The sequence below is a fragment of the Neoarius graeffei genome, chromosome 27, assembly GCF_027579695.1.
Source record: "Neoarius graeffei isolate fNeoGra1 chromosome 27, fNeoGra1.pri, whole genome shotgun sequence".
Classification (NCBI taxonomy): Eukaryota; Metazoa; Chordata; class Actinopteri; order Siluriformes; family Ariidae; genus Neoarius; species Neoarius graeffei.
This window is the reverse complement of record NC_083595.1, coordinates 48,260,036-48,282,309: the sequence shown is the minus strand read 5'-3', so window position 1 is coordinate 48,282,309 and position 22,274 is coordinate 48,260,036. Positions and strand designations below refer to the sequence as shown.

The following is a 22,274-nucleotide window of genomic DNA, read 5'->3' as shown; positions in this document are numbered from 1 at the left end:
TCTTAATTATTTCATAATTAGATTATCTCTGCCCTAAATCACAGTTCTGCTTTTCCTCTTTTATCTCTTTTTAAGCTTCCAGACAGTTCGAGTTTTCTAAAAGCATCACACTACAGAGATCATCGTTAAATGGTGGCGTGAGCCTGGCACTGAGCGCTCCCTCTCCATGTTGAGATGATCTTAACTTTGCAATATTTTGGTGAAACTCCACCCAGGTCATTTCTATTCATTTTAAAAAGTGACAATTCAAAATCAATTCACGCAATCAAGTCCGACGAGAAGCAGGTTCCTGGTATAGCAGTGTACTTTATCCTATGCTTACACCAAATGCAGCGAGAGCGAGAGAGTGAAAGGGACGCAAAGCAAACACACGTCAACTGGTATGTCAGATCTTAATGAAATTATTTTTTAAAAATACAATTAGATAAATAATTAAATTAAGAAATGTATTTTTAAAAATTGGTTAACAATGCCATTAGGGAGACCAGGTAGACTTTTTGATTAAAAAACAAAAACAGGTAAACAAGATGGCTTTGATTTGAACATATCCAACACGCACCTCTGATTTCGTAACACCTCCCATTCGACAGCATCATTCAAATCACTCTTTTGCATGCTATGGTGCTAGTTAGCATTCAGTTCCCTTCTGTTTTCACAAAATATATTCTGCACTTCACCAGCTCACCTGAAACACCAACAGTTTTCGACACCTTGGTCCACACTTCGTTTTTTATTTGCTTTCAAAACAGCAACACATCAATATCAATATCAATATCCTTTTATTTAACCAGGTAAAGGATGGCTGCTAGTGTCCACCGGAGGGCGCCGCACTGAAGTGCAAGGCCCTATTTTTTTCCTAAGGAATTCTTCTTCTTCTTCTTTTTCTTCAACATGACCATTTTTGAGGTGGTTCCCATGAGCGAAAACTCATGAAATTTGGTGCACACCTCACTCCCAGCCACCGCTACTCAAGGATAGATGCTTGTCCCCAGGTGTGTCCGGGTGACTCCATAGCGCCCCTACGTGTCATTCAGACTTTTGCACAGTATATACTTTCACCTATCTGTGCCAAATTTGGTAGGTGTATGGGGTGTCCCAAGACGAACAAAATTGTAACGTACATTGTATTAGCCATACTCAACAGGAAGTGAGTTATTTTTGGTTTTGTGTGTTTTGACACGTTAGATTTTGGCGTTCTCCTCTGAAGCAGTTTGTTGGATTCATGCCAGATTTGGTACACTGGAGGTGCTCGGGCTCTTCATTGCCACGTGCAGTTTTATTTGAGACTAAAACCTCATTTCCAAGAGTGACCTGGCTAAGAAGGCAGCATCAACAATGTTATAATAAAAATACAACCATACAAACAGACAAAGTACACCTGGTGAGGCATTAGAGAATTTACAGATAAAATAGTATTCAGTTAAAGTGCTGTAAAAGCTCAAGGTTAAGAATTCAATTAAAAACGTAAATAGAATAAATAAAGGAAAAATTGGCCACCACAAAATCAGCCACTGCAAATGTTCAGCTTCTCTTCCGTGGTAGGCAACGTGGAAATGATTTGAACGGAACGAAATTTACACGAGGGTGTTCTCTGGGACTCTTTAAAGTGGAGCACTTCTACATTCCAATTGGTTGCTGCAGAACTACATCATAGCTCATTACCATAAAGTTGTCTGGATTTCAACTTTATTCTGACGCCATCACCATCCAAAATGCACCACCACTGGTCTCATCACCAACTCAAATAGAAAATCTGGTCGTTTTGATGCTCTCGCTGTGTTTGGTGTGAACTTGGTGTGACACATCAGAGGTTTTGGGGAACTTCTGGACTTATCATGGACTTAGAATCAGCCTTTATGACAGCATCTCATAATTTGGAGCCACAAGCAATTTCATGCCTCACCTGTCATGTAGCCATGTCTCTGCACTCTGCATAAGGCAGTAAAGCTTACCTTAAAGGTAGACCGCCTTTCAGATTTTTCAAGTGTAGGTCAGAAAAAGAATTTTCCCGACACCCAATTATTTTTCTTTAGTGAACCGAAAGCTACTGAATTTGAATCACAGACTTCCAATTTTATTAGTTTTTAAAAAATAGAACAATTAATGAATTTCATTCCACGTAGCGCTAAATTCTCCACTATTTTTTCCTGCTTCACCATGACCCAATACAAGATACTACATCATGCATCATGTGGTGGGCTTTCCCCGTTCACGCAACGCATTGTGGGATACAAATTTGTAACAGGAGAGAAAAATGAAGGACGTGAGCGTGCGAATGAAACGTGAAAGACCGACTACAGTAACGGAAAGAAAGCGAGAAGAAAAGACGTTATGTTATATACGAAGGAAAGGAAACGCAGGACCAAACTAATAAATATTGGCGCTCAGCGAGCACCTCGGTGTGATCAGCTGTTCGTTTAGCGACAGAATGATGGAACTGTCAGTGCACGCTCAAAGGTAAACCTGTGCATTTGCACACACGCGGACTTCCTCTGTCTGCTTGACTGCACAAAGCGAGCGATTTCATGCACATTATTTGCTTTAATCCCCTCAAATTAAATAATTTCCCAGCCACAGAATGGCCTGATATTTTGTGAGATATTACAGAAATAAACATACATCACAATGAGTAAATTTCAGAGGGAACTAAATTTCACCGATTTTATGAAATCGAAAGGCCGTCGAGCTTTAACTCTAATGCTAATAAATACGATAAATAAATAAACTTAAATAAGCCTTCAACAAGATGACAAGCTACTCGGAGGACATGAAAGAAGCTCGAGGTTGTTGTATGAGTGCACATGAGAGTATTAATTCTTAGAAGATATTTATACCAATGTTCAAAAAGGAATGGAAACTTCTCCTGCTGTCATTTCTTTTTTTTTTCTTTTTTACCGTTAATAAACTCAGCCATCTTCACTCTTATAAACTCTTTGTCATTTTATTACCTGTGCTAATAAAAGAACATCTGTAAAACCTAGCACACTGAATATCCCGTTGCTGTTAATGATGCGTGTGTGTGTGTGTGTGTTTTAAAAGTACGTACTGTCCTTAGCGAATACTTTAGTTATAATGTACACTCGTTTGCATAATGCATCCAGACAGACTAGAAGATAATGATGCTATCTTGGGCTCTGTGAAGCTCCAGGCAGTGGATCTTCGCTCTTAAGGTGACATCATTCAGGGCCATTAAGCTCCAACACAAACAGCATGTCCGAGAAGCCCACAAAACCCCTGCAGATCGATAAGGGACAACACTCGCACTCTCGAATGACAAATAAGAGCAATGAGCTCGCTAAATAAGAGCAGTGGGTTAAGGTGTCTGAGAGGGAGAGTCATAAAGTGAAGAAAGGAAAGGATGAGTTGCACTGATTTGTACATGTGTTTCTTTTAATGCAATTTGTGTGTGTGTGTGTGTGTGTGTGTAGAGAGAGTGAGGTGATTGGCATTTGATCCAGCACTACTCTCCTGGTGTGAACTTGATGTGGGGTAAAAAGCTTGCACACACACACACACACACACACACACACACACACACACACACACACACGGCCTTACCACCTGAGATTCCTCTGTTTCTGTGATTCTCCACAACTCAATCAATACACAGCCAAACAAGAACCACAATCCTACTGGGAACACACACACACACACACACACACACACACACACACCTGGGATCACTGTCACTGATTACACTGCATCTGGAGCTTGAACAAACGCTCGAGCTATTTTCTGTTTCTCTTACTCTCTCTCTCTCTTAAAGAACTAAACAGTATTGGAGAAATAAGAGATTACATTCAGCGGCTGATCCTAAGAAAATAAGCTCAAAATATAGGCTACGTTACTCATTCACTAGAGTGACAATTGTATAAATCATCTTTTTTGCTTTCTTTTTTCTTTCTTTCTTTCTTTCTTTCTTTCTTTGCCAGAAGGGGATTAGATCCTGTTGGTACAGAGCAGCCACTTTATCCTTCCAAAAAGGGACAATAACAACTCAAACGTTAAACATTAACTTCTTTTTCCCCTCATGGTGCATGATTAGGAGACATATCATGCGTTCACAATTTGCATCACATTAGCAGCTTGACTGTTTTGAGCAGTTCTTCTGTGACATGAAAAGGACAGACATCATTCCCTTAGAAAAAAAAAATAAAAAGAAAAAAAATAAAGGAAAACAGAGAGAAAAATGGCATGAATACACTGTATCAATGATACGGAGTGGCGTCAGTTAATTAAGTACATTTATATCAAATAATTCTGTTTTTTTAATCGTTTCATAAATTATTTTTAATAATTAATTCATTTATAATTAATTGTTTATAAAATAACTAATTAAATAAATTATGTGATACTCTAGACTGGAATATTTCAGGACATTCATTCATTCTTCTCTTCTTGTTCTTCTTTTTCTTCTCTTCTTATTATTATTACTGACGTTCACCTTAACATAATTGAAAATAACATGTACAAGAAAGCAAAATAATAAGTACGATTACACGTAGGCAGCATCACCGTAATAGTTTACACCAACTACTGTGGGCCTGGTTAATATAAAAAGAAGATGGATAGATACACTAATGCATTAAAATGCAATGCAATAATAGAAAAAAAAATCTGAATGCTAATCTAAAAACAACAGGTAATGGGGCTGGTAAGGATGTGTGACTTGTTACATTTCACACAGATGGTTTTCCATGAACGTGGGTCTCCTACGTTATACACAGAGATAAGTGCTTCATGATTGTAAGGTTGTAAGAAGAATTTAAACTGTATGAGAGAAACCTGGGTGAACCTCAAATGTTCAGGAAGAGACTTCCAAATTCTAGTGGTTCTCACGAGAAATGAGTATTGGTGTGTCACAGTTCTCCACTCACGAGGATGAAGATAAATTCCATTGGGATTTGCAGTAGATCGAGTTAATCTAGTTGGTATCAAACGACTGGGTAAGACATCAGATGGGATTGTTACAGTGCCATTTATGACCGTAAAAAAGAATACCATGTCCAAAAACTCGTGCCAATAGCAAATTGGCAAAAGGTTAATGGCAACGATTCTGTCTGTATAGTAATTACTACTACTACTACTACTACTACTACTACTACTACATATTTTGAAAAACATTACTTCTGTACCTTTATTTGACCTCAAGTGCACATATTGTACCTTTAATTAAATCTTTGACTAGATTAGTGCTCTTTAAGCTCCAATTATGTCTTTTAAATTATTTGTAAATGTTTACAGGGACACAAGATGTGATCTTCATGCTCCCACTTCCCACTTTCCAAGGAAAAGTCCAGCTTGGTCCCTTTATTTCTGAGACAGTTTATAACTACAGTAATATTAAACATTTACATGGAACATTTTACAGTCTGGAAAGATCATCATAAAATGCTGCTTTCTGCTTACTGTTGCATTTGTGGGTCACTTTATTCCCCCCAAACTACTTCCTGTTTAAACGGATACCTAATACCTGATGCACATTTTGAGGAAAAAGGTGCGTTGACAATTTGCTATTTATCCAGCTGAGAAATGGATTATAGACGAAAGAAAAAGACGTCTATCTCAAGTGCAACTTTGCTTCTAGTCGAAAAGGACTTAACTTTTTATTTGAAGAAAAAAAATGCTAGAAGTGAGGTATCAGTTTATTCCCTAAACTACTTCCTGATTACAGGATCATGGGTACTTACGACCTTTCATTAATAATAATAATAATAATAATAATAATAATAATAATAATAAAACTTCCCAACTGTGTGAAATAAAATAATAAAAATAATAATATAGCCTACAGCTTAATCCAATTTCACAAATCTTATATCTGATCTCATTATATCTCAAAATAGCACACACCGCTCAGGGGTTCTGGTCCAGAATAACGGGACAGACAGGGGAGGACTTTATCTCTTTCCTTTATATTCAATTCACTGATCCAGATGGAGAGAGAGAGAGAGAGAGAGAGAGAGAGAGGAAATCAGGGATCACTGCAAGGATCATTTAGTGTGTACATGGTGTAAATATTGGGGGAGTTTAGGGGAGTAAAGGGGATGGTGGGGGTTATGGGTGTTGGGGGGGTCAGGTCTGTGCCCAGCTTAACAGAGTCCGTGCACTGCCGGAAGTGCAACGAGGTGTTAAATTAAAGGCAGCTGGTGGGAAAAGGGGAAAAAAGAGAGATAAAAGAGAAAGCATCGCTTCAGATGAAAGAGCTGAATATCCGTCATCCATGTGGGTGACACTTGTCTTTTTTTTTTTTGGCTTAATTTAATCTGTGTAGCCAACCTGCTTACTGCATCCTATAACATGTCATTAAAGCTGCTTTATGTGATCTTTTATGAATTGTTTTAAATAGTCTTTTTTTTTTTTACATTTATGAAGCAATTCATGTCATCATGTGTGTATGTGAGGTTGTAGTGGAGTAATTATCAAGCCAAAGGCAATTAATTAAATAAATAAATAAATAAATAAATAAAAGGATAATGCATTTCTTTTTGGTATCTGAATAAATCCAATCCAGTATCTGGGCACTTTTATAATCCAGATTGGTCTAAAGGGGGCACAAAATTCTGCAGAGAAGGACAGAAAAAAAATCATTAAGTAAGTCAGATCAATTTCCTTGTCGACAGCCCCCAGGGATAAAAACATTTTATTTTGCAATTTTAGTCAAATTATAGCCTGTATAATATTAAAGTGAATGCAACAGATCATAAGTCTGTGTGTATGTGTGTGATTTGATCTTAAATTTCATTCAAGCTTTAAGAAAGGAGAAGAAAGGAAGAAAGGAAGCAAGAAAAACCCTTCATTACTCACCCTGGACAAGGAAATATATAAAAAGTTTCCCCTTTAACGAGATAGGCAGGTCTGATCAATCGCAGCCATCCACACAAACGCACAGAGACAGGCGGTGCCCAGGCGATCGATGCTTTAATTAAAGATTCAGAGGCCTGACAAGCGGCCCAATGATGAACTGAAATCGGACTTGCGCTGCGGTATGGTTTTTAATGGCCATAGGCTGTCCACTTCTCACTAAATTGCATTTCCATCCCAGCAGATCATGGGGTGAGAGTCGATGCTAGTGCAGCCTGCTTTAGAGGAACCGAAAGGTGCGCCACATTCAACCTGGTGCATTCAAGCGCCAAGGAGAAAACGTGGAAATGCTGGACAAACAGTCCTACAGTCTAATAATCAATATGAGCAACGGAATAGTGGTGCTAATTAAAAAAAGAAGAAGAAAAAGAAGACGAGGAAACACACTCAGACCTTTTTTTTCTTCTGAAAAAACAAAACAAAATAAAATCAGATGTGTTTTGTTATTCAAATAAAGCATAACAGCATTTTAGTTAGTTAGTTAGTTAGTTAGTTAGTTAGTTAGTTAGTTAGTTAGTTAGTTAGTTAGTTAGTTAGTTAGTTGGGGATTAAACTATCGAGAAACTGAACCCTGGAAAGGTGATTTTCCACCTTTTCGAGAAGGTGCATGGAACAGTCCAAAGGATTTACAGCTAATGTACAGTACTGTATAAAGTCTTCATGCAAAGAAGCAAAGATGGAGCAATAATGCCTTCAGAAATAATGAAAATTAAATAAAATGTTTGGACATTAAAAATAAAATATTGTTCTATAAAGAGCAGTAAACAGTGGGATAATAAATGTAACAAATTCAGTATTTGGTGTGATGAGCCATTTTTTTGCTTTTAAAACTTTTTTTAAGCCTCCATTATATATATACACACACACACACACTATCCACATTCACTGGATATAAGAAATCATGCGCTCTGATTGGCTACTCTACTACTAGGATATCAGCTCATATACCATGAGTAGAGAAAAATAAAATGGCGGAAAGTGTTGCTGAACCAACCGAGGATGAAATAAAAACTCTACTCGAAAACAAAACCCCATAAAATACCAAAAAAGCAACAAAATATGGAATGAAAGTATTTGATTTAAAGAACGTTTTTAGTTTTCAAGATTATTATTATTATTATTATTATTATTATTATTATTATTATTATTATTATTATTATTATCATCATCACATTTTTCACAAATTGCTCCTGTCATTTCACAGGTTTGTTTACATTCTAAATGGAAATGATTTTGTCGTACATTTTGTATAAAGTTTTTATTTATCAAATTTGCAAAAAATAAAATTAAAAATGCTACGTTTCTGAAAATCCAGTGAATGTGGCTAGAATAAAACAGTTATTCCACTCAATCTCGTCGTACATGGATTACAGTGCTACGCGCCTCATCGGCTATCAGCTCATGTACGACTCGATTTTGTGGAATAATTGTTAATTATATATCTGAAAAGTGTCTCTGACATAATACTGTATGCTGCTTTCTTTACTGACACACACACATTGGACAACTCATGTTTGGAAATCAAGAATGTTTTCATACTGACTTGCTAATGTAGAAGTCATAAAATCTATAATTAAGTTTGTAGTATTTAAAAAAAACAACAACAATAGAGTGCCTAAGATATTTGAACAGTACTTCATATCTTTATCTTTATAAAACCACTATGTTTTGCCCCCTGGCCAAGTGGATATCTTTTGAGCAATGTTGCATATGTATGTATGTATGCATGTATGTATGTATGTATGTTGGGACAGAGTTTTTCTGTTCCTCATCAGACATACACATGAACACTGCAACCATTTTGCGCTTAATAACAGATGAAGATGTGGAAAACCAGCTCATGTTTACTTCAACAAGTGTAACGGACAGAATGCATTTAATTTCTTTCTCAGGTATAAACCATGTAGACCTTCCTTTGTGTTTGCTCATGTAACAATGAAGCTGTTAGAAGCTTTGTAGTGTATAGCAACAAGAAATAAAGGAAACCAAACTAAACAAAGAAAGTGAGAAAGTGAAAAACCACAATACAATAAACACTGAAAACAAGGATTAATTTCTAAAAACAGCTGAGATGTAGTTATGCCTGCTTTGTTTTTACTTAAATAAAAGTTTGATAATAGACCTATCTCGTGTGTCCTCTGCCTGATGGGGGAAAAAAATATCATAGGCTATTTTAATCAGGGGGGAAAGTTAATACACAGCTGGTAAACCATCTAGCACAGATCAGTGTACATTATTTACAGTCTTTTGTGTTTGCGTATTCAAGCTCTAATGCATCACAAACATGAATGTTATACATACTACAGATAGAAATAATTTAATACTAACGTAAAAGGTTATCTATCCAGAAATGCTAAAAGTTCCAAAAGCACACTTTTACACAGTCAGACAGCTCCATTCTGGTGGTAAAACAGAAAAAAAAAAAAAAAAAAAAAAAAACTTAAGTAATTGTTAATGTTTCCACTTCGATTTTTCGAGCAAGGTTATAATCACTAATAAATAAGCTTTGTAAAACATTAACATGTTGTACATTGTACAAAAAGCAAGTTCTCTTCTGTAACTAAAGTCTCAATCTTTTCTTGCACTTGTTCTCCTGTTGTGCATGTGTGAGTACGTCTTGCAAGTGTTTGTGTTCGTGTATATCAGCTTGTACCATAGAAGCACTGCTCGTCCTTTAGTTAGTGACAATCTCCTTGTTGTCCTCCATAAAACGAGCGAAACGGAAGTGAGTGCCGTTTTCCGTGTTGGCCATTTTCTCAAGGCCAGCTAGTGCTGCATTGGACTCCGAGTTATGCAGCTTGTCCATGCTGCCTGTCAGGCCGCTGATGGGAGAACTGCCCCCGTTACCCACGCTTCCAGACAGAGACGGCGGCAAGCCTCCGTTCTGGATCACAGATATCTCGTTGGTCTTCATCGCCAGGCCGTTGGAGAATGCAGCGGCATACTGGTTCCAGAAACTAGCTGGGTCTCCGTTTGCTACCCTGCTGGACAAGTCTTTCGGAAAGAGCTCAGGGAATTTTACAGGGTTTGTGCCCAAGAAGGCCATAGGGCCATCTACAGAGAGCCGGCGTCCTCGTCTCGCTGGGGCACTGTTCCACATATGAGTACCCATATGCACCTAAACGCAAACACACACACCAACAGAGAAAGGAAATGGTCAGGACTGTTTAGAGATTTGTCCTCACATAAACACTGAGTTCATAACATGATGCAATGGAAAAATAAAATATAACTCATTTTCTAGTTTTTAGAATAACGTCCCAGAAATCAGCCATCAGGGTCTAGCTTTTAGGGTGAGACAAATACATTTTATAAACACTCCTCTAGTCTAGAAGCAGATCAAGCCTCTTGAGAACAAGTCGCATCTTAGATAAACTGCAGTGTCATGTCCTATTGCACTGGCCTCTACTAAATGTGCCATTGCTCTTCAAGCATGTAACTTAAACCCGATACGCGAGGTATAATATCCTCATCTGATACTTTTCGAGTCTGTGGTTAACAAACACATGATACCAATTTGATTTTTTTCACCATGATGCTATTTTTGCTTCATTCCTCCGAGCCTGTGGCTTAAACATCTCAAAGAATTTGAAAAAGTAAAAGATATGCCTCAAATTTGCAATGAGTCTATCGTATTATCCTAAGCTGGGGAATGATGAGGCTTTAGCGTGACTCGTTTTTTAAAAGTGGATGTGAAAATTGCGTTTGAAAGACAAGTAAATAAATATTTGATGCAAGGCCTTTGCTAATGAACGAAGCTGTGAAGTGTAGCTTCAGGTCCTTTACTCCTCTTAATGAATACACTATGATTACTGATTTATTAGGAAAGGAAATTTGTATCCAGTTAGAGATTTACATTGCTTCCTGAAAATTAAACAGCCGGTGTGTCAGGTTTCCTCAGTTCTTTACAGGCGACTGGTGCGATCACACATGCCCACATCAACCCCCCGAGTTCCTGTTTATCTGCGAGTAGGGGCCATTTCCCTTCATGATCAAAGGGAATCTCACGTTTTTCACTAGATAAATTCTGGAAAAATACTGAGCATGCAGCAGCTCAGGATGGTTGCTGCTGGTAACTGTAGTTAAAGCCTGTTAAGTGAAGCGTTCCTGGCTGTGCTCCATCAGTCACACTCTCAGGTTTCTGCCCAATATTCATATTAATGGGTGACTCAACCTTTCCACTTGTACACCTTTATTTCAGCACAGCTGAGGTGTTCTTTCTCTATTTTTTTTTCATTAGTGCACAATGACAGTGCCTAACAGATTAACTACACAAAAGGTCCAGAAAAGCATTATATTTATTATTTACATGATTTATAAGAGAAGCGATTACCTTGAGATTTCCTTTAGTGGTGAATGCACGTCCACAGATGGTACAAGCAAAGGGCTTCTCCCCAGTGTGGGTCCTCTCATGGATCTGAAGAGCGCTAGAAGAGGAGAACATCTTCCCACATGTGTTGCAGTAGTGCTGCTTGGGTGTCCGTCTTGGAGGTGCAGCTGAAAGCACTGGAGACGTAGAAGCGGAAGAGGTCACCATGCTTAAGGGAAGATCTTTGCTGTCATGTTGAGGAGCATGGAGGAAACCGTTTTCAGCCTTAATCAAGGAGGGCAGGGATCCAACAGAAAGCAGAGACGGGGTAGGGCTGGATGCCAGGCTGGTGCTGGGCTCAAAGAGCTGGGAGGGCAGATCTCTCATTTGGTGGGTCAGCATGTGTTGTTTTAGATTACCCTTGGTGGAGAAGCCCCGGTTGCAGGCTGTGCAAATGAAAGGTCTTTCTTTGGTATGGCTCCGGTAATGGATGTCCAAGGCACTCTGACAGGCAAATGTCTTTCCACAAATGTCACATGATGTGTTCTTAGAAGTGCCTCGCTCACGAAAGGGGAAAAGCATGCCCAGAGGGTCTTTAGAGGGATTCATGGAGGTTAGGTCAAGAGCCCCTAGACCTGAGGAATGGGTTTGCATGAGGCCTGCACTTATGTGCTCCAGTGATAGTGCCCTCTGCTGACGATCCTCCAGACTGGGGGATTTGCGCTGCTGGGGAACAGCACTAGAAGGTGAAGGAGCTTGCATGGAGGAGGTAGATTCAGAGGCAGCCGGACTTCCTGCACTTTGGCTCTCCACATCACCTCCTGGTGAGGAGGAATCATTAGTGAAGTGATCACCTTCAACTGAACCATTTTCTGTTGTTTTAAGTCTGTTTAACTGTGAATCTTCCGTCAGCCCCTGGAGTGAGTTCTTATCCTGATGGTCAACACCTGATTGCTCCTGTGGCATAGGTGAAGAACACAGGCTGTCCTGGGATGCGTCAACAGATTTGGGTGTGTCTGGAACACTGCTATCTGGACCGTCTTCCATTCCCTCCATGTTGTCATCTGAGAAGTTGTCTAAATCGTCAAAGTTTCGCTCTTCAAATGAACCAGTGTCAGAGCCCATAGACTCTGGGTAGCTGTCATGGAGAGGGGTGTTGGGAATCTGGCCACCCATGTGCATGCGGATGTGCTGCTGCAAGACAACAGCATTAGTGAACTTCTTCTGGCAGATGGGACAAGAGTGCTGCACCCTCAGAGGTGGCATGGCACGATGGACACTGTAGTGGGTCTTAAGGTTGCCCTTAGTAGTAAAGGCACGGCCACAAATTTTGCACTTAAAGGGCCGCTCCCCAGTATGTGTACGATAGTGCATTTTCAGTGCACTCTGACAGCTGAGAACTCGGTGGCAGATGACACACTCATTGGGGTCTGCCACTTTCCTGTCAATATTTTCTACTAATTGCTGAAGTTTTGAAGTTTCTGAACCTTGCAAAGGATCAAGAAGTCCTCCAAACGGGAACTTAGCCTTAAACTGCTCCGACATCAGGGGCATCAGAGGGTTGGTAGACATAGGAGGGCTGTTAGAAGTAGTGTACTCTATCTTGCTCTCTCCCACAGAGCTTGTGTTTGTTGTCAAGCTAGAAGGCTGACTGCTTTCTTCAGTTTTCCCATTTGAGGTAGGCAAGGTTGCAACATCTCCTTCTTCTGACACACCATCACTGCATTTTGTGGAAGGTTCTGCTGGACCCGAGTCACTCTTAGCAGAATGAGAAGGACTTGTAATGGCCACGGAATGATTTTCCTCTTTCTTAATGAATGGGGGTAGGCTTGGTATAGTGGGTGGGAGCAACATACCAACTGATGAGCTCAGAGTAGATAAAACAGGCTTACTATCGAGCCAACTAGTGACTGGCTTCTCCGGTGCCATTGACATGCCATATGGAATTCCAGTGCTGGTTGGAATATTGTCCAAATGCTCTGGTACTGGGTACGGGTTCATCTGGATGTGAGGATATTTCTCTTTATGACGCTGAAAGTGAACCTTCAAGTTGCCGCGAGTCGAAAAGCGGTTGCCACAGATGTTGCATTTGTATGGCCTCTCTCCTGTATGTGAACGCAAGTGGATCTGCAAGGCACTATCACTCCCAAACACCTTGGCACAAAACCTACACTTATGTTTGAAAAATGCCTCCTCTGAGCTGCTCTTAGGTTCAAATGAAGATACACTGGGTTGCTTGCTTTTCCTTTGTTGAGCTAAAGCAGCAAGTGAACTGAGATCCTCCACTGTGGTTCCAACACTTGGAAGAGCACTGGAGAACATTGGATTTCCTGGTGGGGGCTGAGGTAGAAGTGAGTTAGCCACAGGATTCAGCAGACTTCCAATCCCAAAGGATGGTGTAGATGTCTTTGCCAGTGAGGGGGTTCCTAGCTGGGAATGGAGACTTCCAGCATATCCAGCCCTCTTGTCCGATGTTTGTGTATTCACCACAGCTGTCCCCAGTGCTCCCAGACTCTGAGATGACTCTCCCATTCCAGAGTTGCTTTGAGGTAGCTGTGCTGCACTAGCTATCTGCTTCAGGCTACTAATGCTAGCAGACTGGCTGGCTAGACTCTGTGCTAGCCCTGCTGCAGCTGCCAGCTGCTGGGACAGATGAGAGCTGAGTGTGGTTAGTGGGTTGGTGGATGAAGCCAGAGTCCCAGGGGAGGAATTGGGTGGCACCTGTAGCTCAGGAGACTGGGATGCCAGCAATAGAATTTGATGACGAATCTGCTCTATTAGCTGTAACTGGTGAATCTGTTGTTGTTGTAGGGCTAGAAGTTGCTCCATCAGAGCGGGCACTGCAATCCTCTGGCCTCCTGCTGATCTTGTCTCCTGAGAGAACTGAGCCACTGCCACTTTGGTGCTCTGGAGATTTTCAATGATAACATTGCTGTTCATCACAGAGAAGTTTCCCAGTTCTGTCAAATTATCAAGCTGAGGTAGTGAGGCTGAGATAGCAGAGCTGCCCAGATTGGATCCAGTACTACCCCTACCGCCATGGCTTCCGTCGCTGCTGCCGTCGATGGGGCTGCTTTCCTCCATGTTCCCACTTCCATCGTCATGGCTAACAGAGATTGCAGACACATCCATATCCATGGCTTCTTCTTTATCCAGTGAGTTATGGTCTAAAAGGTCAGCACACTCCACTTGATCTGTGTTATTAGTCGTGTCATTCACCTGCTCGTCAGGATTATGGGGAGAAGAGCCTGGAGAGAAGGTTCCGGAAGGAGACACAGGACTCTCATTCACTATCAGAACTAATTGATTCTTAGTGCAATTCTTCTGGTGTTGTTCAAGATCCGACAGTTCAAAGAACTCTGCACAGCATCTGCCACAGACATGGGCACCCGAATCCTTGCAAGGGGGGTCGTCCAGCCTGGGCTCTGTGTCCCCTGAAAAGAAAAGAAAGAGGGAGGACACACAGAGGGAGGGAGAGAGAGAGAGAGAGAGAGAGAGAGAGAGAGAGAACAAGAGGATTAGTGATTAGAAATGTTTTGCAGCTGAAGAAGCAGCTTTATCTCTTCAATTCTTTTGTGGTTAATCTTCTGTTAATAAGTTTAACATTTATCCTGTTTATATGTTTAAAAAAATGACCAAAGCATCAATAAATGTCAAACACGTTTGATTTGAGAATGAAAAAAAAAAAATACTCCAGGGATAAGCAATGAGGAACAGGACAAATGAAGACGTGAGATTAATAACACTTAAAAATATTGCTGGTTTCTCAAAGATGTGTGAATCGTATCAGAATTCCCTCAATCCTAGCAGTTTAGGGAATCGTTTTCTTCAGACCATCCATCAAAACATAAAATACTATGAACTGAGGACACTGGAGCCTAATGAAATTTCATAGAGAGACATTGATTTCCAATATTTCATACTCCTTAAAGCTTACATGTCCACTAGGCACAAATCAACCATTTGAAGGACTTATTAGACTTTCAATTTGCTGTCAACTTTGCTCATTTTCAACCCACCCTGTGCTTCTTGGACAGGTTATCTCTGTCACTAAACTAATTTGTATCCAGGCAGCCTGCAATCAGGGCCTGACAAGCACAAGCGAGTCCATCGGCATTTGGTACCGCCTTGCTGTACTCGCTGCAGCTGTTAAAGGTGCTAACATAGTTACACAAATGCGTACTTCATCCTTTACAGGGATGCACTTTCATTTGTTTTACTAGAAATGAAAGTCAGTGCGATAAATATAAAACAAAAATATTAATGTGTTATTTCATTTGAATAAAAGTGCATGGTGCGTGGCGTTTCAAGTTCTGTGAAAGATTACGACTGTGTCGCTGTGAACGTGTGACACCTAGAGCTTTTGTGTTTCTCTGTATTTTCCTGAACGCAGCCAACTCAGGAGAGAATTTGTAAGAAATGTAAAAATTAAGATGCAGAAAGGTACCACAGTATTCAAGGACACCAACAGGATTTGAGTGTAACTGCATTTTTTAAAAATGTATTATTAAAAATAACTCATTTTATAAACTAAAGATTAACATGTTTGTCTAATTTTAAAATAAGATAAAAATTTTCTTTAAAAAAAGAAAAAAAAAACAATGAGAAATATTTTTCCGATACTTTCTTGGCCCTCACTCATCCCCATGAGACTGTGGCCTCCCTTCAGACTTCCATCTTTCTCCCTGCCTCTCTCTCTCTCTCTCTCTCTCTCTCTCTCTCTCTCTCTCTCTCACCCAACCCATTCTTTGTATCCTTCAAAAAAATCTTGCTGTTTTACATACAAGTTGATTTACAAATTGCAATTTTCTATGAATCCCGTTCATTGTGAGGCTTTGCCCTCTACATTTTCATCAGTGTGGGGATTCATTTGCAAATGAAACCCCTGCAGAAGTGTGTCCCGGCCCTGCCGGGAGACAGGACGGCTCCCCATTGTTCCCCAGCATGGGAGCGTCGGAGCAGGACCGAGGGGGCGAGGGTCTAGCCCGCTCATCACGGCAGTTTCTAGAACAGATCCTCTTTAATTCACGGATTATCCTCCCTCAGTGTTTCTCTGTGCTGGAACATCAGATAACGCTAAAGTTGCCATGACACCAAAGCCGTACCTCACACCATCTCCGTGCCCACCAGACGGGAAAAGTCAACTTTATGATGAAAAGTTTTTTTCTTTCTTTTTTTTTAATATTATAACAGAAAAGATTTAGGTGTGGCTAATGAGGAGAAAAAAAGGGGGTTTCATTTAGTCGAGGGGGAGGGGAGGAGATTAAACAGGAATAGCAAATGGTTTATGGTAAAGCTTTTGAGTTAATCTGTGTGCATTACTTTAAATGGAAAAGCTCAAAAAGAGCTGCATATTGTTTGGTGTATATAAGCGGTGTATAAAGAAAATCATATGTGAATAAATATGTTGGGTTCCCTGTTTCGGTTTTACTTTGAATGCATAACCTGCAACAAGTTGCAATGATGATTTAGTGAACTAAATTTGCATAAAACTAATGTCCAATGACTGTATTTCGAAGTATCTGATATATAATAATTGTGTAGAACATAAAACTTTGTCTTGTTTTTTTTTTATTTAAAGTAATGATTGTTGATGAAATAGCTGATGAAATATATTTTTGAATAAACAGATTTATATATGCCAGTATTAGTATGGATAAAACCTTTGGCTTTTGGAAACACATACACACACACACACACACACACACAAAAAAGGATCACATTTCTATGGCATTAAAAAATGGCTATGACACGACCACGCTTCAGTTAAATTTTAGTTAAAAAAAACCCCAACATATTTAAAATAATTACTATAAAGTGCTCTGAATTGACAAATATTTCTACACAAATATGTTGCCATGACTTCTATACAACTCGCATAATTCACAAAAAAAAGAATAAACTAAATAAATCAGTTAAGTTATAATTAAATGATTGAATATCCTGGTTCCTAACTTCTGTCTCAAAAGAAATACGAAGCAGCAGAGAGACTTCACCGTGCATGCTCGCTGAAGTGAAGCGAAGAGATACTCTGAAAAAAAGCATGCGGCAGGTTCGAGCTGGGAGTCGAGTGGAGGATTAGTGCATCAAACCCGAATGAAGCACGAGTTCTAATGAGATCCCAACTTCACAGAGCTGTGGATTTGGGTTCTCAACATGCTACAGAGATCCGTCAAACGGCAAACATGCTCTGTGCAAACCAAGACAACCAGGAAACAACCGAAACCCCCCCAAAAAAAACAGAGAGAGAGAGAGAGAGAGAGTGGTTTAGAAATGAAAAAGAAAGAGTGAATAAGAAGTAAGAAATGCAGTATTGCCTACGTTTGTTTTGCTCTTCTTCCAGCGTCAGACTACTTTCGAAGAGCGACTTACTGAAGACTTCACCTCTTCATTTCTCTCTGGCTCTGTCCTTCCCACCCTTCTCCCATCCCTCCCATGCCCCCTCTCTCTTTTTCAGCCTTTAGGAAATGTCTCTATGAACACTAGATGGGGTAAAGCTCTCCTCTGGTCAGCTTTGCTTGGACTGTGCATTAGGGACATGCTTTAAAACAGGAGGGGTGTGAGAGGGGACTTAACAAAGCAAAGCCGGGCCCTCAAGGCCACTTCCAAAACTTCTACTATAGAAATTGTGGCAAGAGAGAGAGAGAGAGAGAGAGAGAGAGAGAGAGAGAGAGAGAGAGAAGGACAAGCAACCAAATCCCTGCTATTTGTTTCTGTGTGTGGTGGTAAGCTGGGGTGAGCTCTCTCTGTATCTGAATCTCTCTTTGGGTGGGAAGTATGTTTGCTGGGGTGAAAAGGGAAAACAGCGACATTCATACCCCCCTCCCAGTAAAGCAGCAGTTCCTGCTATGCTCTCTTTAAGCAGGCTCTCTGGGGGTCAGTGATGCAGGACATGAGGACACGCTGTGACCTGATCTCTCCTCACCTCATCACAGAGGGAGGCTGGCAAAGGTTAAAACAGCTTCACATCCCACCCTCGGTGATGGGCCAACAGGGACAGAAAGAGAACTTGCCTTCCACTTCTCCGCCATGCCGTTCTCAGGGCCGCGTTCGACAACACTCAGGCCTCGGTTTTCCACCCAAAGTGTTTATCAAAGCGTGTTTCGCACAGTGCGAATGGAAAGAAGTTTCCAAGGGCCTGAGGAAAGCAAAATTAGGTGCATCATGTGCACAGAAGCCAACAGGTTATGCATTTTGACTTGCAAAACGCTCTGCTTGGTCATCTGACGCAGAATAACAAACACCGCCATTCATTTCTTTATTTGATTTATTTCATTTAAGGAGCAAAATTCTGCTCTTGACATTATTTTCTCGAAATTCTGCCCAAGCTGCAGCTTTGACTCTCTTCGCACGCAAATCTGAAAATATCTCATGGGCTTAGGAGTTTGTTTGTTTATTTATTAGATTTGTATGCTCAAAAAAAAAAAAAAAAAGGAAAACAATCCGACTTGTAAAGTTGGTTCTGGAAAGTCTGTTACAATATAATAATAATAATAATAATAATAATAATAATAATAATAATAATCTCTTTCTCTCCCTCTGTGTGTGTGTGTGTGTGTGTGTGTGTGTGTGTGTGTGTGTGTGTGCGCGCGCGCGCTGTCAATTTTTAAAGCTTAGTATTCAAAGAAGAGGAATAAATGATGCTCTAAACAGATATTTCTTTGAATAGAAATAAAAGAAAAAAGGATCAACTAGTGTCACGAATGTGTGTGTGTGTGTGTGTGTGTGTGTGTGTGTGTGTGTGTGTGTGAGAAATTTCTTGCTGTAGACAATAATCTGTGCTTTATCACTGCAGTTTGCGCAGATAATGTAAACTGGAGCGGAGAAAAAGAAATAAAACTTAGGAGGCGCAAAGCATTGCACGGATTGCATCACTTCTTTCTGCCTGGCTGTCTTCTTTTTAAGGGACAAAAAAAAAAAAAAAAGTCATCTGACGAACATGAAGAGGACAGTGTCCAAAGTCTAGAGGAAAAGCTTTTCAAGTTTCTCTCAGCCTGTAGGAGAACCTCTCTCTCTCTCTCTCTCTCCCTCTGTGTTTTGGCATTTCACCATCCGTACCATTTGGAAGCAATAGGGAAAATCGAATAAAAAAAGCCCAATTGCGTAGAAAATTACTCGAGCTTCGATACTGGAACCTAAACCCTTATCGCATCAAAGCCTCCTTTCAAAAATCAGCAAAACGAAACCTGATCTCAGACGCCGAAAAGTGGACAGAGATGGACCTATTCCTCCAGATAACACTTTTAAGCCATAAATAGGCCACTTTATGGAAGAAATGTTAATGCGCACTAAACGCTGTTTTCGACCCCAAATGAGCCTCGTGCATGCTTTGAAGTGTGCAGTTTAAAATAACTTCAGATAAAGACAACAAAGTCTAATTATTATCATCTTTAGCACAAAAAACAAAGGGGGAGGGGTGTGTTAAGGCACAACTTGGCTCAGTTAATAATAATAATAATAATAATAATAATAATAATAATAATAATAATAATAATATCAGCAAAATAGTCTATTATAATTATTAAAGGTAATATTTGTGTATATATCTGTGTGTTGCGTTTAAGTCTCGTGTTGATGATTGTGTGCCCTATAGTTTCAGTAAATACACTATAAAAACTCAAACCCTGTCTATACGCAAAAGTGCGGGTTTTTTAAGTATTGAACAAACTACTTTATCTGAACCCGACATTTTTGTGCGCCTCTGATTTTTCCTTTTTTTTTTCCATTTTATGCTTCAAATTATGAGATGAAATTTGGACACGATTTTACTTTGTATACATCAACAACAAATTAACATTAACATTCAAAACCTAAGCCATATATATATATATATATATATATATATATATATATATATATATATATATATATATATATATATATATGACAATAAATTCCAAATAATGATGATCACATCTTTTTTTAGACAGAATGTCCAAAATAATAATAATAATAATAATAATAATAATAATAATAATACGGTTAAACTGTTCTGCGTGAACAAATCTAAAGTTTGGTTTAAAATGTTCTACTTTTGATCTTTTCTGCACTTCCAGTCAATCAAAAAAATATTAAAACAGGTACAATTGTTCAGGTTGCATTTTGGCCCGCGCACACACACACACACACACACACACACACACACACACACACACACACACACACACACACACCATGAGGAATGAAACTAAACAATCTAATAAAGAAGTGACTCAAGAGTAAGTTTGTGACATAATTAGGCCTAAAGTCAAGTCATTAAAAAAAAAAAAAGCCACGCGTGTATGAGTTTCCGTAGTGCTGGATGTATTTAGTGGCCCAGAAGCTTGTAACGGAGGATAAGAGAGGAAAAAAAAAGACATCTGTGGGTCGTAACAAGACGGAGAAGACGGAGAATGTCCCTCGAACCGGTGCGTAAAGATGCATAAAATAAAACACAGGACATCCATCAGTATAGCTTTAGTACAATTTAAGTGGAATTATTCTATTCTTCTTTTAAAAAAAGAAGAAGAAGAAGAATCAGACTTCAAAACTTTTGATGTTGAGCACATGGAGAAGATGGAGAAAGTTAATGTTAAGGATATTATGCCTAATTATATTTGTATTTATAGTTACATTTATATTTAAGACGCACAGCTATTCTGATGTCCTGATAAATCACAGAATGATTAGTTCTAATCACATAACAGGATTAAAACTGTGATCAGCTCTTCGGCTGGATGAAAATGTTTTATAGTTAAAAAAAGAAAACATTTTTTGCGTTTTCAAGTGCTTATGAAGAAGCCTCAACTCTCCCTCTCTTCTTTTTACAAGAGTTTTCTTCTTTTTTTGCCAAATCAAGTATATTATAAGAAAATAGAATAAAATCCCGTATATGGGCTGTAAGCTGCTGTAGTAAAGAAAGCAGGTTCTTTTTTTTTTTTTGGTGGGGGGAGTTCAGAATGCTTGCTGCTCTTTAAACATGCTTTCTAAACATCTGTGTCTACTGTGGAAAGAAAGGAAGAAAGAAGGAGTGCTCAGACTGAGGACAAATCTAAGAGAAGGAAAAAGTGAGAAATTAGGAGTTATAGTTTGGAGAGAGAGAGAGACAGAGAGAGAGAGAGAGAGAGAGAGAGACAGAGAGAGAGAGAGAGAGAGAGAGAGAGAGAGAGCTTGGCATCTCCGGGACTCACCATGGTGCTCGCTGACTGCCGGCTGCGGCTCGGACTGGAAATGCTGCGGCTTCGCTTGCTTCCTCCGCGACATGCTGTCTCACGCATGCATGGACCACTCAAAAAAACAATCGCTCCAAAAAACTTCCCAGAAATCACGGACACGGAGCCCGTCCAGCGCGCATGTGTCCCGTTATGATTATCAATAATGCCTCACAATTAATCATACGAAGGCGAAGGAAAGGGGGAGAGGGAGGGATGGATGGAGGGATGGAGGGGGGTAGAAGATAGAGGACAGAGGGGGAGGGATGGGTGTGTTTGAAAGGCGATTGGCACCCTGCCAGCCTCCCCCTATTCAAATGAAGTCTCTTTAATCAATTAGCCGCTGATTTGCTGGGGACTCTTGTCTCTCCGGCTGCTCCCACCCAATGAGTCGATTCGAGTGTGGAAGAAAGGCTGGATCCCCCCCCCCCCCCCCCTCTCTCTCACTTTCTTTCTTTTTTTAACCCTAAGACGCAGTTTAACCCCCCACTTTTTTTTTTTTTTGTAAAGTAACCAGCTGGTGAACACGTTAAAAGCTTTATCTCAGCACTGCAGGAATGTCAAATTTCTGTCTCATGGACATGTAGCAAACAAGTTGTCTCTTCTGTCTCTTGTCCTGTGGAGCTGCGGCGCTTTTGCGCAGCACGAGTTCAACTTTGAGCTCACTTCAAGTGTCCCGCAAGGCGAAAGTAAAACAGCAGCAGCAGCAGCAGCAAATCCGCACTCACTCCTGGTTTCTTTGCTTTAATGTTCTCTCTCTCTCTCTCTCTCTCTCTCTCTCTCTCTCTCTCTCTCTCCGCTTTTCTAAATGAACATACAGTCCTGGTGCATGAGCTCGCCGCTTGTGCCTAAACTCGCTTGATATCCAAGGCGCGGGAGAGAGAGAGAGAGAGAGAGAGAGAGAGAGCAGT

The 22,274-nt window shown here is 40.0% G+C and overlaps 1 protein-coding gene across 1 annotated transcript; it reads right to left on the bottom strand.

Annotated features, from left to right (window-relative positions):
• Positions 1–8,647: 8,647 nt before the first annotated feature.
• Positions 8,648–21,758, bottom strand: sall1a (spalt-like transcription factor 1a). The gene is made up of 3 exons (XM_060911267.1): positions 21,343–21,758; positions 11,198–14,607; positions 8,648–9,982 (listed from the first exon to the last, which is right to left on the bottom strand). The coding sequence occupies exons 1-3, from the start codon at positions 21,413–21,415 to the stop codon at positions 9,539–9,541; spliced, it is 3,927 nt and encodes a 1,308-aa protein (XP_060767250.1). The 5' UTR covers positions 21,416–21,758; the 3' UTR covers positions 8,648–9,538.
• Between the last annotated feature and the right edge of the window lie 516 nt (positions 21,759–22,274).